The 16,950-nt window shown below is 41.6% G+C and overlaps 2 protein-coding genes across 2 annotated transcripts in view; both read left to right on the forward strand.

Moving 5' to 3' along the window:
- The first annotated feature begins 6,510 nt into the window (after positions 1–6,510).
- Positions 6,511–10,179, forward strand: hmx3a (H6 family homeobox 3a). Its single transcript, XM_008321537.3, has 2 exons — positions 6,511–7,507; positions 8,246–10,179. The coding sequence occupies exons 1-2, from the start codon at positions 7,216–7,218 to the stop codon at positions 8,872–8,874; spliced, it is 921 nt and encodes a 306-aa protein (XP_008319759.1). The 5' UTR covers positions 6,511–7,215; the 3' UTR covers positions 8,875–10,179.
- A 2,789-nt stretch (positions 10,180–12,968) lies between these two features.
- The window catches only part of hmx2 (H6 family homeobox 2), a 7,628-nt gene continuing 3,646 nt past the window's right edge, over positions 12,969–16,950 (forward strand). The window contains 3 exon segments of the mRNA XM_008321539.3: positions 12,969–15,361; positions 15,364–15,718; positions 16,645–16,946. Of these exon segments, the coding sequence (XP_008319761.2) occupies positions 15,146–15,361; positions 15,364–15,718; positions 16,645–16,946 (873 nt within the window). The 5' untranslated portion in view covers positions 12,969–15,145.

The raw sequence follows: 16,950 nt of genomic DNA on the forward strand, positions 1-16,950 counted from the left end.
GGACAAGCAGAGACAAAGAGGCAGTTAAAATGCTATTGGATTTGATTGGCTCGTAATGAGGCTCTTATTCACCGGCCAATGTATTGATTGATTGGTAATCAATTGTGACTCATTTCCAAAGAATGAGTCGGGACTCTTTCCATTTTCTGAAGTGTCTGAATCGGCTAGGAATTGACGTCGGTCCGATGTGTACTCACAAATCTATCTCTTTAATGTGACCACCTGTCACTTTACAGGGGTCACGTGATCGGACCGAGAGATTTGGACACATCCTGTTGGTCAGTTCAGCTCGGCTCATGGGTTCCACCCGTGGAGGTTCTGAGATAGAACTTTCTCATGCCTCTCAGGCTGCTGTCCTTGATACCAACCGCTCCTCAATTATGCAGCTACACAGAGAGATCAGCTGTCTCCTTGAATACGGACAAGATAATGCGGTGACTCAGCGTGTGCTTTACAGCAGTTCACTGGGTCAAGGCTGAAGGCCTGGAGCCAAGCTCTGGAGTATAAGCAGTTAACCTTATTTGGATGTCAGTTTGTGGCCCAAGAAATATATCTGTCTAATTCGAAAACATGACTAAAACACATGATTAGGGATATTGTTCGGCCGATATTGTCGGCCAAATATTACCATAATTATAGAATATCTGTAAAATTCGTTATCAGTTTTTCCTGCAATGATGAAAATGACTGATAACATAATGCATGGATTTCGCCAAAGGATGTGCGCTCTAAAAATAGTTTTGGGGATAAACGGCTGTATATTAAAGTGAAAGTCACTAGATGGCAGCATTGCGTCATACAGTAGTTTGTACAGATAAATAAATAAATATTACCAAGCCTATATCGATATTTGTTGATAGCAAAATTGGAAATTAAGTGTTTAGACAATATCCAAAATCGGAAATTAAGTGTTTAGACAATAGCAAAATCGGAAATGAAGTGTTTAGACAATATCGCCGGTCGGTCAGCAGCAAAAAGTTAAGAAGACATCCCTACACAAGATCATACGCGATAACACCTCAACGCTTCACAAAAAGGTAATAATGACACTTGTTTCAAAGTTCAAGGCCCCTTAAGGAACGTGTCTCAACATGTTTCACTTTTCAAAATCGAACACCATTCAAACATATAACATATTGGAACTTTTTAATTTACCCTCATATTAGTGCGCAGACAAAATGGTCCAATTTCGATGTACGCTTAGCATAGCTATAAACTGCTGAGTAAGAGGACTTTTTTTTTTGCTAATGAGCTCATATGTGTCATTGGAAATAAACAGGCTCCCCTTCTCAGACGGCTTCCTCCAATGGGTCGCTCAGGTCACATTTAGTTATTGTTAAGTGACTCTGAATAGCTCCCTTGATTTCACAGCTCCAAATGACCCGCGATAATCAGGTCATTAAAATGAGCCCATTCGCCACATCTGACACACTTCCACTGCCGCCTCATCTGAATAACAAATCAGCTCTGAATGGCTTACTCAAACAGAAATGGAGGGAAAAAAAGAAAAGCAGCTTTCTTTTCCAGGTTAACCTTAGCTCTACATTCAGGAGTAAAGATAGTAAGTTAGCTCGAGAGGGGGAAAGGTCCTGTCAAAAGTGCCAGTGCCTGTGTGAGAGTACCCAGTTTTCTTAATTCATCCCCGAGGACCGGATAAGTCTATCAATCTGCTAAATTGGAAAGCCATTAGGTGCCCTGGTTTATGTGTTTCAAGCTGTTAACTAGAGGCTGATTGATTGTTGTTCCTTTGATGGGATATGCTGATCTAATCTCACTGTGTGCACGTTTGCAATAAATTACACAATTCATTTCCCCCATTTAGAGGAGCTGGGGAGGCGAGGGGGGAGGATCACACCTCCAGGCATGCCTGCGCTCTGCAGCCAAAAGAGCAGGGAACCTATTTTATGGTGCCATCTAGCCGGCAAGCTTTCAGCAATTCCAGCCTTCGTTCAAACCCCCCCCCCGCACCCTTACCTCCCCCCTCTCTCCCTCCTCCAGCCCTCCAAAAAATCGAAGCATAATCAAGGTGTATGTTTAGAAAATTTATTGTTATAATTTTCCCCCATAATCTCCTCCATTTTCCTGCAGCTGCACTGCCATAGATCATCATCTAAAAGGAGAGAATGGATAGCAGTTTAAAATTTATCGGTCTTTGATTCTCAATTATACGTGTTTATGACTTAATCTGTCTTCACTGACTTCAACCTTTTCCATTATGGTGGAATATTATTTGTACGGAATCCATTAAATTCACAAGCCAGGACTCTAATGGTCGGGCTGCAGCGATTTGCAGAGGGAAAAGTTTTGAAAGGCTGGCTTTAGGAAAAACCCGACTGTTATGACACCAGAAATTGCTTTATTGATGGTCTGCTCTGCTGCCTGTGCATTTGGCCATTTGTTACTCAGCCCATGTCTATATCTCAGTCTGACACTGATGAGAACTTTTCTGTTGCCCTCTCCAGATTACTGAGTTGTAATGACACATGCAGGCCGGCTGGGTGAAGGCTGACGACCCCGGGCAGAGTTTTTACAGGCACACAGGCTGTGCCCCGCCTGAGGGGCTTCTGTGAAGCTGCCCCTAATGGAGAAAAAGAGCTACATCACTGCTGTGACTCTTTCCGTCTACACCTGACCGAGCTCATCATCTGCAGAAAACAATAGATAAAGAGATAGTGCGGCGAAATGTAGATAAAGTGAGAGCGGCTACATGCTAAGTGACATGTTTTCAAATCTCCCCTCCACCCTATTGATCACGTGCACCAAAGGGGAAACGTCGCCCTCGTCTGAAAAAACAAAACAAAAACTCTTTCCTGTTTACACTGAGAGTAACAAGATTCTCTCTCGTCAAGCGGCCGCTCTGCTGAAGTGTTCCAACCTGAATGACATTGAGCTTCTTCGACTGTTCAGTGCAAGAGGCCGAGCAAAAGCTAATCAGGCTGTAATTCAAGATTCCTCTGGACACTTACCAATCAATACCTGCACAATCCCAATTAAAGTTTACCGGGTCAGTGGAAGGCCACCAATTCCCTTCTCCTTAGTTAAATGCAACACTTAAATCTAAGCAGCAATCTTCTGGTGGCCTTCGTTGCTTTAATGTCTCTTCCCAAACAGGCGTGTCCACTTAGAAGTGTAGGACAGACTCAGAGTGGACAGGTCAGGGTGACAAATGCTGCCGTCCTGAGAGTATTCAGTCTGGAACCATGAAGCCTAAAGTGCCACTGGATTCTATAGGATTTCCTACATAGATTCCTCATGCAGTACCGGTATAAAACAGTAAACTACAGTAACCTCTGCTTTTTTTTGTTTATTTTAAACGTAAAATTAAACTACTACATCCTTTAATACTACTTTACTACTATTAAACTTGGAACTTGGAATTATGGAATATTTTTCATATTTTTTATAAATAAATACAAGGACTTAGAATTATGGAATATTTTTCATATTTTTTGTCATATGTTTGCAGACAAACCAAATTGTTCTAAGTTATTGCAAATATTTGAACATATTCCTATTTGGAGAAAAAAATTTTTTTTTTAGAAGATTAAGATAAAAACAATAATTTGCAGACAGACCAAAGAGTTCTAACTTGTTGCAAATATTTGAACAAAAAAAAATTTGTTTTTAGAAGATTAAGATAAAAACAATAAAAATATAATAATAAAACATATACTAAAATTTGTATTAGTAGTATTAATTATTGTAGTATTTTTAAGGAATTTTTTACATTATATTGTGAGAAACACCCTTTAAATTACAGACAGAACAGACTACAGTAATACTACAACTATTTCTACTTCAGGTGTAAGTGTATAGCAGTAGTATTCAGGGTTTAAATTCAAATTATACATATGTAACATTAAATTATAGTCTTCCCAGGAAGTTTAGCATTTTATGGCTGTTAGTACAAATGAAACACCAAACCAGGCTCTAACACCTATTGTTCATGTTATCACTGCAGCGTTGAAAAGCATCAAAACATTTTCCTCCACTTCTCCTCCACCACAAACATCTCTGAACCTCCAAGTCCTCGGTTCTCCTTCCACTTTTCTCCCCCGGAGCCTCTGCCACTGCGCCCATGTCTTTTATCACAATTTTGACCCACAGAAAGGAATTCTCACAAGATATCAAAACAAAAATCTATATTTCATATGGGAGCAATTACAAAGTGAAGTTGGCTGCACTGGGCCGTTGTCACCGCGGCGCGTGTTTTTCATTAAATAGGTCATTAGACGATGATGGATGTAAACCTATAAAGTATCTAAACTGGACCTTTTAACAAACCACGAGCAACACTATCATTTCTCTAATAGAACCTGCTGACCGTGTCATTCGCTGCTGCCATTTGTCATTTTTCCTTGTGAAATAATCAATATCTGGGCGCTTAGAAATAAATAATATAAAAGTCACAGTAACCTACCCGAGGAGCAACAAAAATAGACTTATGGAGCATTCAGGAGGCCCATACAGCCTGTGGGCAGTGTCCACTGCATGTTTCTAATCAATGCATAATATGGATGGTGTATTTGTAAAGTGCAGACGACAGGTTTTTAGTTTGTACGGTTTATTTTCAGGGATCACACCCGACGTGCTGCCAAGCACTGACGTAATAAAGTAGTAAAATGTCTTTCTTGGTTGAAGTCGCTCCTTCAGTGATCTTAGACTGTTCAATAAAAGCTGAGCTGTTTTGAAAAACAGTATTGACACTGTAGGTGTGGGTTTATGGAGAAGGTACATTTTTAGTAACTTCATTAAGCTAATACTACAGTAATACTTGGAGCAAACTTACAACAAAATGCTGTGGTCAAGTTGATTAGCCATCGTATGCTAACCACACACAGACTGTCTTTGTTTGGAGCATTTGTTTTAGTTCCAGGTGTGTACCCTGAGGGATCTCTGAATGCTCTTTTTTGTTTTGTTTTGCTAAGTTTAGGTGGTCCTCCTGAATGGTCCACTCCACTCCAGACACATTCTATGGTTTAATACTAAGTGACAATGAAAACCTGGTGACCGACTTTATTTACTATACTTTTCTGTTGTGACCATACGGGAAGAAAACCTTGAAGAAATTGTTTGTAATTCTTGATTCAATAAAAGACAACATGGAATGGTAGGAAAGCCTGTGTTAAGCACGTGCAGCTTAAAACATCCACAACACTGTGTACAATTTTCTCTCATTCAATTCAATCAAACGCTCCAACAATCACCACCTGTCTTCATTAAAATATGTAAATATTAATTATAAAATATAAATAATGAATCACAATTATTAATGTGGTTCTGACTCATGACCCCCCCCACACACACACACACACACCTACGACCTCTGACAGTATGTATATTATCACTCCAACCATAATAATTTCCTACTTGAGTGCATTTCACCAGTAGGGCCCACAGAGGTCGCTGCCTCCTCGTCCTTTCTGCTCTACAGTAGCTCACAGCCAACGGTGTGTGTGCTTTATTTTTAACAAGTCAATTAATATCAATGAGTGAATATGCGTAGCGCACTTACAAAGAGTGCAATCTGAGGGATGAATTAACCAAATCGATTAGGGAGGAATAAATGACTGTGCGACCGTAGACATTGTGGAAATGTCCCTCGCTGAAAATCAATGAATTAGAAATATGAATCTAATCGCCCATTGGTGACACGTGGAGGAGCTGCAGCCTGGTCTCGGGCCTTTTAACAGATTGTTGCCCAGAAGTGAATATTTGGGGAGCAGATATTTGACTGCTGGCGCGGTGACCCTTCTATTTACTTTTTAATTCTGTTTAGTCAAGACATTTCAAACGGAGGCACCGAGGCTGGATGTTGGTCCCAGAGTCAGAGTAATAAGACTTCAGTGGACTGTAGTCAAACTGACGTCAAGGTAAGAATCGCAGTCATTTTTGTTGTTCCAAAGGAGAAAAAAAACTACTTTGTGGAGGTTAGTAACAAAAGAGTGTAATAAAAAATGTAGAATTGGATTTAAATCAAAAAATATTCTCCTAAATAAAGACTTTAAAAAAAACATTTCCACAGGTATTCAACCGTATTCGTATTTTAGATTAGATTAGGATTCATGTAACAATTAACTATGAACATGTGAGCACACATGGAAGTGCTATTCATAGTATTCTTTCCTATACATTTTATAATACTTGAAATATATATACGTATATATAAGTATATATACGTACGTGTATGTGTACTATATGTGTAACTATATATAAATAATAACATAAATATATGTGTAATTATAATTTTATGCAAACTTAAATTTTAAATAAATACAACACAAATATACACACATATATTTGTAATGTATATGTATATGTATATGTATATGTATATGTATATGTTGTAGTCCCCCAGCCTGGGCTCAATAATGTATATCATATGTATTTGTACACACACGCACACGCATATATGTATATATATATATATATTTACATATATGTTTAGTTTGTATATACATTTATATAGACACATATATAGACAATGTTAAACGTTACATTTCTATACCTTTTTAAAAACAGCGTCACACTCGTGGTGCGTGACGAGCTCTGTGTGTGTGTGTGAGTGTGTATGCGCGCGCACGTCCTGTCCATGTTAAAGTGTATCTTCTGACTTTAACCTAAACCTTCCTTCCTTTTTTTGGCTCGAAACCCTGCTGTGTTCATTTGCTGCCTAATTGGACTTTATGAGACCAATAACAGGGGGACACACCAGAGGGAGAGAGGGAGGGAAATAGGAGGCTCTCTCTCTCTCTCTCTCCCTCTCTCTCTCTCTTCCCCCTCACTCCGTCCCTGCCTTAATCCCATTTGCCATTGTACATGCCCAATCGCCTATACTTTCCGCATTTAACTTGGATGACATTTTTATTTCATCATTAGCATCAGGCTGACTGACACGGTGGACACTGTTTTGGGCGTTTTTTGGACGGAGGAGCCGGGAATGACACATCTCCACGCCGACTCCTGCTGCGTGCCTATTTATTTTTCCGCCTCTCCGACACTTTGTTTCCTTCTTAGCAATTAAACGGGGCGCGCGTTCGGAGCGTGGAGATCCTAGATTATTATTTAAAAAAAAACAGCACCTAGAATATATTACAGTCAAACAGGGTGACGTCGCAGTGAGGATATCCTCAGATTATTAAGTTAAAACAAAAAACCCAAACATTTTAACTTCTTTTTCCCGTGGTCCTCTGCGTTCAGACCACATCCACAGCGATGCCAGAGACGACGCAGGAAACGTGCGCTCCGGCCAAGGACTCTCCTTTCTTCATCAAGAACCTGCTGCACTGTGACAGCAAACCGTCCAAACCCAAACCCGTGTTCGCCGCCACCAAGGCGGCGCTGGAGGCAGGATTTTCCCTCTCGCCGGTCGGGGACCTGCCCTGCTTCCCACGCTTTGACCTGTCCGCACAGAGGTTCACTCTGCCGGCTCAGTATTTGGAGCGCACCTCGGCGTGGTGGTACCCGTACACCCTGGGCTCAACCGCCCACCTGCACAGAACCGAAGGTAAATGATGACGTTTTATCCTGATTATACAAACAAGGTTTTAAAAGCACAGTTTAGACAGTTTAACGCCAAGATATCTATGAGCAAATGTTGTTGTTGTTGTTGTTATTGTTGTGTGAGCAAATGTTGTTGTTGTTATTGTTGTGCACATTTGGGTGTTTTTTGCGGGGATAAGGAAATAAAACATCCGCGCTAGTGTTTTTTGGTGATGCGTCGACTCGTCCTCCATTTCAAGGCCTATTTTGTTATTTCCCAGACGCGGGATAATAGATCAATAAAGTGACACGCTGTGCATAAAATGAAGTAGACATCATGAAATCATCGGACGCGGCTGACGACGCGCAGCTGACGATGCTTTTGATTTGTCTATTGGCGCTCACTCCGTGAACATCTCACCCCGGAGGCTTGGCCGCACTGACAGCCTGTTCCTGCGTGATTTATTCACCAGGGATTTAAAACACGCTGATCTGAATGGCACTATCATTCATGCAAAAAGGGGAAAATATAGATTTTCAGAAAGTTGTTTTTTTTGGACAGGAGGAGTTGAGGGTAAAATCCGAGCCGTGACTTGGACAATAAACGGGGATTATTTATTTGATTTTTAAATAATGTTTGAACATATATTTTTTTGTACCAGGTCTCAGTTTGGCCAATTTTTGTTTTTGTACCAGGTCTCAGTTTGGCCAAAAATATTTAAAAAAATAAATCTTATAATATTTCCTTGTTTCACCATTGCAGTCACAGAGAAACCCGGAGCCAGAGACTCCTCTCCAGCCTCGGGCACAGACAGAGACTCTCCGGACCTGGTGCTCAAATCCGAGCCTGACGCCAAAGACGAGGACGAGGAGGACGAGCACAACCACAGCAAAAGCGGGGATGAGATCATCCTGGAGGAGAGCGACGCCGAGGAGGCCAAAAAAGACGAGCTGGACGACTGGAAGAAACGGGACGACGACAAGAAGCCGTGCCGCAAGAAGAAGACGCGCACCGTGTTCTCCCGGAGCCAGGTGTTCCAGCTGGAGTCCACCTTCGACATGAAGCGCTACCTGAGCAGCTCGGAGCGGGCCGGCCTGGCCGCGTCCCTGCACCTGACCGAGACCCAGGTCAAGATCTGGTTCCAGAACAGACGGAACAAGTGGAAACGGCAGCTGGCGGCAGAGCTGGAGGCCGCCAACCTGAGCCACGCCGCGGCGCAGAGGATAGTCCGGGTGCCCATCCTCTACCACGAGAACTCGGCCTCCGACAACGGCAGCGGGGGCGCTTCGGCCGCCGTGCCGGTCAGTCAGCCGCTGCTCACCTTCCCTCACCCCGGCGTCTACTACTCCCACCCCATCGTCACATCAGTGCCGCTGCTGCGGCCGGTCTGAACACACCAGCAGCGGTTTATGGGGAAAAAAAGAAAAGAAAAGAAGAAATACAAGTCATAAAATAAGAATGAAAAAGACTAAAATATTTTTGTAAAAAACCGACAGAAACACTGACACAGAGACTGACTGTTGGGCCACAGAGGACCTGTTTTACAAATGTGTCATTTGTCCACAAGGGTTCACACAATCATCTGACACCACAAATCTGAGTTTATTATTATTATTATTGTTATTATTATTATTATTAGATCTGGAACTCTCACTGCTCTCACTGCCTGCTGATGATTTTATTTTTTATTTTATTTTATTTTTTAAATCGACACCGTTGTGGCCAGTCAGGGCAACAACATCCATGTTCAAACTGATGGTGTGTTAGATCTGAATGACGACTGGATGAATGAATGAATGAATGAGTGAGTGAGTGAATGAGTGAGTGAATGAATGAATGGATCCACGGCCACTTCTTTGTATTTTCTCATGTATTCTCGGTGGAAATCTGACGGGACTTTGTTGTAATATTTTCTCTCTTTTTCCCCCTTCGTCTCACATGTTTGACGGGGACAATCAAGACACTCCCAGCTGTAAAATGTCTGTGTAGCTTCATGTTTATCAGAAATATCTCTCTCTCACACAAACAAACACACGAACACACACACACACTCCACGCGGACCCGTCCTTTAAAGCACAAGTGTGAGCTCCCATCTCCGGTTCTACACCGTGTTTTTGGAGCAGGAGCAGCACAAACGGCCACGCCACTCTGTCGATATGCGCTGTACAAATGATGTAAATGTAAATATTTAAAATTAAAAGAAGGAGGTGCGTGAAGGAGCTGCCACCTGCGGCTTCGACTTTGTACAGAAAAAAAAAACAAAAACAAACCAACCAACAAACCCACAACGTTTTGATATTGTATTGCTGAACTATGTTGTGAAATAAATGGAGAAGAACTATATTCCTCAGATGATTTGAATTTATTATTTTTTTTATTTTGTGCAAAAATGTTTGGACTTGATATTTTATAATTTTCTGTTCTCAGTTTCACTTAACACCAGAATAAACAGCATTACACACACACTCACACACACACACACACTCCCAGTGCCAGGTGTGTGTCTGGCATCATCTTTGTATTATCCACTTTAGAAAAGGTTGTTTTACATAAAGAGTGGTTCGCTCAATTAGATGCGTAATTGCCGCCATCTTGCCAAAAATTATAGCTAATGTATTCAGAGGAGGACGTCACTGTCTGAGTGTGAGCTATTACTGTTGTGCCTGTGTGTGTGTGTGTAGATAACTTTAACTTGTCTACATCATTAAAATGAATATTTCTATAGTTTGTTAAATCAAACATCAAAAATAAAAAAAAATTAAAGTGCTTTTTTAACAAATTACAAATGATAAAAAAATGTTATCTCCAGCTCAGTATATATATATTTTTTCATCCAGGATTATTATTATTTTCTTTTGTACTACATTGTTAAATAAATAATCATTTAAAAAAGTTTAATATTTCAAATTAGAAATAAATTATTAAGAATGTTTTCTTAGACCAAATCCTACAGGTGTCTGTGGTCACGCTCTGTGACTGTCTGTTGTTTATCATATGGTTTTATATAATATATTATTATTTAAACATAAAATGATTAAACATATTTTTATTATTTTTTGTGTGTACACTCATTTATTTAATTTTAATTAAAATTAAATATTTTTTCCCCACAGACCAATATCCTCGATCTTAGGTCAAGACATTGACTCTTTATTCAAAAAAAAGGTTTTTACATGTGATTATTTTTGCGGATTTTTTTGTTTGTTTATTTATTTATTTAATGCGTGGATTATAAAGAGGGTAAAGTTGATTCACAGAGGAGGAGACTGTGGGAGTCCTCAAACATGATCTCCTCACTTTGACGCATGGCACCGAGTATTTCACTTTGAAAATAAATAAAACGTATATTTTTACAAGTTATTAATTAGAATAAAATATGTTTTTATTATTTTTAATACAAATTTAGTCAAATCAAGTTAATCTTACGCACAACTGAAAAACGTATGTAGTCATTGTACGATAGTTTGATGTCATTATTTAACCAGTGTGTTTCTTACTCATAATGAGTCGAGAGAAAAAAAATCAATAGGATAAAATATTGAGTAGACCAAATTTTAGAGGGACGGGGGGAACGAGGGGTCAAACAAAAACACACATCCGCCGTCGGTGTTTTTGTTTTTTTTTTTATGTCAGATTCTACAGTATTATCGGAGATGAATCCGTCAGTCGAACCGTGTGTATGATGACCTCATCAACGGACAAAAGGTTCACCCGAAATCACATCGTCAGATCACATCGAGTATTGACGTGCGCCAACACGCACACGCGCAACACTGGGCCCATTACTGCAAATTAATAGATTAGTTTATGGCATTATTCCGCTGCCGAGTATCGATCCGCAAACGTCTGCAGCGCAATGCGTCGAGTAAGAGCAACGTTCACACGCCGCCTCACATCGGCTTATGACCTTGATTTGGGCGCATAAATTGAAAGAATTACCACTCGATAATTTCCATTTGTGCTACATCTTTATGTAAAGGAGAGAAGAGGAGCGGGGGAGAGGGGGCGGGGGAGGGGGTAAAATCAGATAAAGCACATTTGCAGGAGACGGGGGCCAAACGCACGTGACCGGGGGAGTGCGCTCGGTGTGTTACATTAAAATGGAGAGCTGAATGGGTAATTCTCTGGCCCCATCAGGGCTTTAGTGGCAGATTGGAGACACACAAGTGGCCCCCACCACCTTGTGCACCTCTGCTCTGCAAACAAGGCATGGCTGTGCTCCTGTGTGTGGCGCATTGAGTTGGAGAGTTAAAGGTGCAGCGTGGAAGATTTATAGGTAGAAAAAGAATGAATGTAGTTTTGACAATATATTTACTTGGAACTTAAAATATATTTTTCAATTTTCATATTTTTTTTTTAGATAAATATATGCCCGGGGATCTTCCATTGTCGTATCACCATGTGTTTACATCAGCTCTTATAGTCAACAAACTGATGGAAAATGATGGCATGAGTATTCAACATGTAACGTGTATTCAAATACTACGTTACCATATCCTACATGTTGCACCTTTAGTAGGACCTAACCTCAAATTTACTCCAAATTATGCATATTGCTCCAAAGATTTTTTTTTACTTTTAAAACAAGGAATAATAGGAACGCCACATACATACAAACAACTGAAATATATATATAAATATATAAATGATTAAATCAATCAAGCTGGGCAGTGGTGGAGACTCGTCGATTCCTTTAGGGAGGATGTTTGGCAGATTCAGACTCAGAGTGTGCAGCACGGACCACGTGACAGGGGGATTTTAGGGGGGGCAGCAGAACGAAGACAACTTTTTCATGAGTAAAGAAAGATGATGAAGGAGTAGAACTGCAGTTCAGGTTATACTTTATCAGCTGAATTAAAATTCCCACCTACAAATGTGGCAACAAAACCACCTCACCACCCACTGTGCACCCCTCGTGATCCCATCACCCCCCCCCTACCGACCCCCCCACCGACCAACACGGTCAGTGTTTAAACAACTCTTTTGACACATCCTGAAGAGGAAATCTGGATTTAAACCCGTCCCATTTGCCTGGCTGATTGAATGCGAGCATCCGATTTTCATCAAAGTTCTATTAAGTGAAACATAGGTTGCGGGACACCGTCTGATTGGAACAGTTTAAATTTTAATTGTGTTTTTAATTTGACATATAGTTGCTGTGAGGAATGACACCGGAACGCCGAGGGGCGGTCGATTTTCTTAATTTCTCCCCCAGGAATTGATGAGTCTATCAGGGCAGTAGATTGGAAAGCCATTAAAACTCAATGGTTAGGTTGTTAATTGGAACTTGATGGATAGGAGCCCTTGGATAGGCTGTAGCTGATCCAATCTTCCTGACTTTGTGTTTTCCAATAAATTACCCAGTTCATTTCCACACTCAGATTACATAAATTGTACACCTCCAGGGCTGGGAGCTCTGCTTGCGTTTACAACTCTCTCTCTCTCACACTCTCTCACTCTCTCTCCCCCCTTCTTTCTCCCTCACACACACACACACACAGTTGTGCGCACACAAACGCCCCGTGAAAAAGGAGCAGGCCTCGCTTTCTTGAATGAAAATCGAAATATAATCAACGTTTATACTTAGAAAATTTATTGATATCATTTTCTCTGGTAATTTCCTTATTTTAGACCTGGACACGTCATATATCATAATACAGGCGCGTAAAAGGCTCTTTGTTTAATATTTATCGAAGCTTGATTCCCGGATCAAAGAGCCTCATAACTTCATCTGTCTTCCTCAGAGTTTTTTTTTCTTTTTTCTTTTTCATTTTATTATTATTCTGCTGTTGCTATAGATCTTGTTCTGTTATTGCGGTGGGGTGGCCTTATACGTTCCCCACCTATCACCGTGATAGAGCACGAACTTACAGGCCGCTGCTCCACAGCCACTGCTGGAACAAGGCGCAGTCAGCATTTCCATATGTTGGTGTATGGAGAGGTGGTGGAACCCAGGACCCAGTCTGGTCTTTATACTCTGATGATAATAATAATGATAATGATAATAATAACCCACTCCTAGCAAGAACATTCTGGTTCCGACATTGTGTCTGTGATGAACCAATCATGTTGCAAAAGTCTCTGAAAGTCACAGAGGCTGCCGCGCCGACGACGAAAAGAGCGGCATATAAAATAAACCCATTTAACTGTCATTGCAGATTTCACGCCTTGTGTGTAACCACCATAAATCCAGCATCCGCTCCACATGCCCTCATATATTTGCCCCCCTTTTTTGGAAAAAGCCTCCTGCGCGTACGCGTCGTGTTAAGATCACTGAGCAGATGCTTGGCCCCGCAGCGAGTGACGAAATTTACGCGCGGGTCCAAACGCGACTGTGTGTGGTGGTGATGAAGAGGATGCTGATGATGATGGTGATGATGATGGTGACGACAGAATCCAGTGTCAGCATCCTCCTCCTCATCATCAGGGCTGTCTTCTTCTTCTCCCTCCAGCAGCCCGTCTCAACAGTGTGTGGCTACAGCGGAGAACAGACTGACACGATGATTAAAGCGGACCATTTGTAACGTGTCTGTCTGGGGCTTCCTTACAAAGCACTAAAAGACGGATAATGTGGCCGAACCGCCAGCACACAAGCCCTACAGCTGTCGCGGGCGCGCGCGCGCGCCCCCACACGCACGTACACACACAAATATTTTACCATTCAAGAACCAAGTCAGAACTTAACACCAACCAAAAAAACCCCAGTCTGTGATAAATGACTAAATAAATAAATACCGGGTTAACCAAAAAAACAACAACTTTTTTTTTTGTACCTTAACCCTCACCATGACTAGCTGTTACTTTGCCACAGCCTTCATGTTTACATGTTGATCCTTTACTTTAAGCAGTGTTTCTGATTCAACCTCTGCTCCATATATTTATCCAACATATATTTATATCAATTTAATGTCAATATTGATCCCAAACAGGAATTGATAATATAAATAAACACACAAAAACACACCTACAAGTGTGTACATCCAGCTCAGCTTTTCAATCATTAATTAAGACGTAATAATATTTTTTACATAATCTTTGAAGAAAAAATAAAATACTACATTTAACAACATAGTATCCATGAACAAATACTGCAAATAAAAGAGCAGCGATCACAACACACACACACACACACTGCAACATCCCCAATCAATTAGTCAATCAATTAGCCGGCCTCCACTCATCACCAGGCAGATTAGCAGAGTGATGATCAAATTAATCCCAAATCGTAGATAATGGACAGAGAAAGAGATTATTTTCGGGTAAAACGAGATTTTTTTCCCCCTCAGTTTGTATTAGTTCTGCGTCAATTTAGTGGAAATTATGGTTTTTGTTAACTGAGAATTGACGGTATAGTTTTACAGGTTTGAACGGCAAACAAACAGGAAACAAACAAACAAACGGGTTTTAGATTATTCTACGCTAAAGGCAGGGATATTATTCGTTTATTATTTATGAGGCAGAGGTGAAATCACGTTTCCAATCAAATCAAACCCTAAACGTGTGAACCACACAACACTCCAGTCTTATATGGCAGCAGCAGCACAGAGCAGGGGTTCCTCTGCCTCCTCTCCCTCTCCTCTTTCCATTTCGACCTTGACAGGAGTTTGAAATTTCCGGGCTTGTGTTCCAGGCTGCCATTGGTCCAGGAGGAGGTTACCTACATGCAAATGAAGCAACGCAGCGATGCTGCCTGTGATCCAGACGGTGAGGAGGAGGACCAGGAATACACTCATGATCCCCGAGCTCCAGAAAAAACACCTCGATGTTAAAACTCTTCAATTAACCAGGCTACGAGGAGAGGGGGGGGAGAGAAAAGGGACAAAAGGCGCTTTCGTAAATTTTTACGCACCAATCCTGCAGAACGCAATAACGGAATACCAGAGCGCGCAGAGATATTCAGTGAATACTTCAATACTGTTATGAATCGAGAATGAGTAACGCAGAAGACAGCGGGAGCAGCAAGTGCTCGTCCGGCCCGATTTCCAGCTTCACCATCCAGTCCATCTTGGGCACGCCGCCGTCCGACGCGCCGCGCTCTGCGTCCAAGGAGCTCTCCAAGGGGCCGCCGCTGCCGCTGCCGCTACCGCTGCCGCAGCCGCCGAGGAGGCGTTCACTGTCCGTGTCCTCCGAGGAGGAGTGCAGCGGCGGGGGGGTCTCAGCCGACTGTTTCTGCTCCGACACCGTTCACATCGAGCCATGCAACCAGCGGCCAACGCACAACTTTTCATGTTTAGGTAATTATTATTATTATTATTTAATATTATTATTATTATTATTGGACCTACAGGTTGTTGGGGCATTGTTGCATGAAAATTATGTTCCATAACAAATTCTTTTAATTTTGAATTCGGCGCACATTTGCTGATAATTTAATTAATAATATCATATATAATATAAAAACACATTCTCACATGTTCTACACGGTAAAAGACTGGATTTAAATATTTTGGATATTTCCATACGTCCACAAAGACAGTGGGAAAAATAAAAAAATCCAGTGACCTTACAGCTGGTTAAGAATGGACACTCAGGGTCATTTTTATTTGACCCACGTCACTGTTACGTTGGTGCAAATCGCACGCAAACAGACAGCAATTAATATAATTAAAAATCATAAATATTATTATTTTAAAAGTTTTGTTTGTTCACATTTGAATAGTCTGGGTGTGTTTTTGACTTACACTCATGCCTCAACGCCTCCACCTCCACTTGTTTGTTAATGTGTATCATCATCATCATCATCATCTTCATCACAACAGTAAAAGAGTGCAAGGTCGAATAATTACCCCTTCTATCTTTCCTCTCGTTTCAAATTTAATTGAATCCACTAATTGATGAAACATGTTTCCAAAATGGCCACGCTGCGTCGGTAATTGTGCGTAAAATCCACATGGAAGCATTTTAATTAATATCCTACTGTAAGCCGAGCATACTCTGGCTGAATTGTTTATTTAAAAAAAGTCACCCGTTTGCAGCAGTCGATTTAGAGAGTCAGAGTTCACACTTAACAGACTCTCGATCTGAGTAGGCTGAAACAATGTAATAGGATGGACTTTTTTTTCTCTCTCTCCCATGCGTAAAAACGCACATGGATTCATCACGTTCTGCTCTTGTCTTCTCCTGCTGCTGCTGCTGCTGCTGCTGCTGCTGCCGGCTGCAGGTTCCTCCAAAGGACTCCTGTCCGGAAACGAGGCTCCGGCCCGGCGGCCGCCCCCGCCGCCGCCGCCGCCGCAGGATTACAAGGAGGAGCAGGAGAGACCGTGCCACCAAATGTCACCGCTGTCCGAGGACAGACAGGCGGACGGGGCGGACAAGCAGGGGAACTCGGCCAAGAAGAAGACGCGCACGGTGTTCTCCCGGAGTCAGGTGTACCAGCTGGAGTCCACCTTCGACATGAAGCGCTACCTGAGCAGCTCGGAGCGGGCCTGCTTGGCCTCCAGCCTGCAGCTGACCGAGAATCAGGTGG

Source organism: Cynoglossus semilaevis, chromosome 12, assembly GCF_000523025.1.
Source record: "Cynoglossus semilaevis isolate Cse_v1.0 chromosome 12, Cse_v1.0, whole genome shotgun sequence".
Taxonomy (NCBI): domain Eukaryota; kingdom Metazoa; phylum Chordata; class Actinopteri; order Pleuronectiformes; family Cynoglossidae; genus Cynoglossus; species Cynoglossus semilaevis.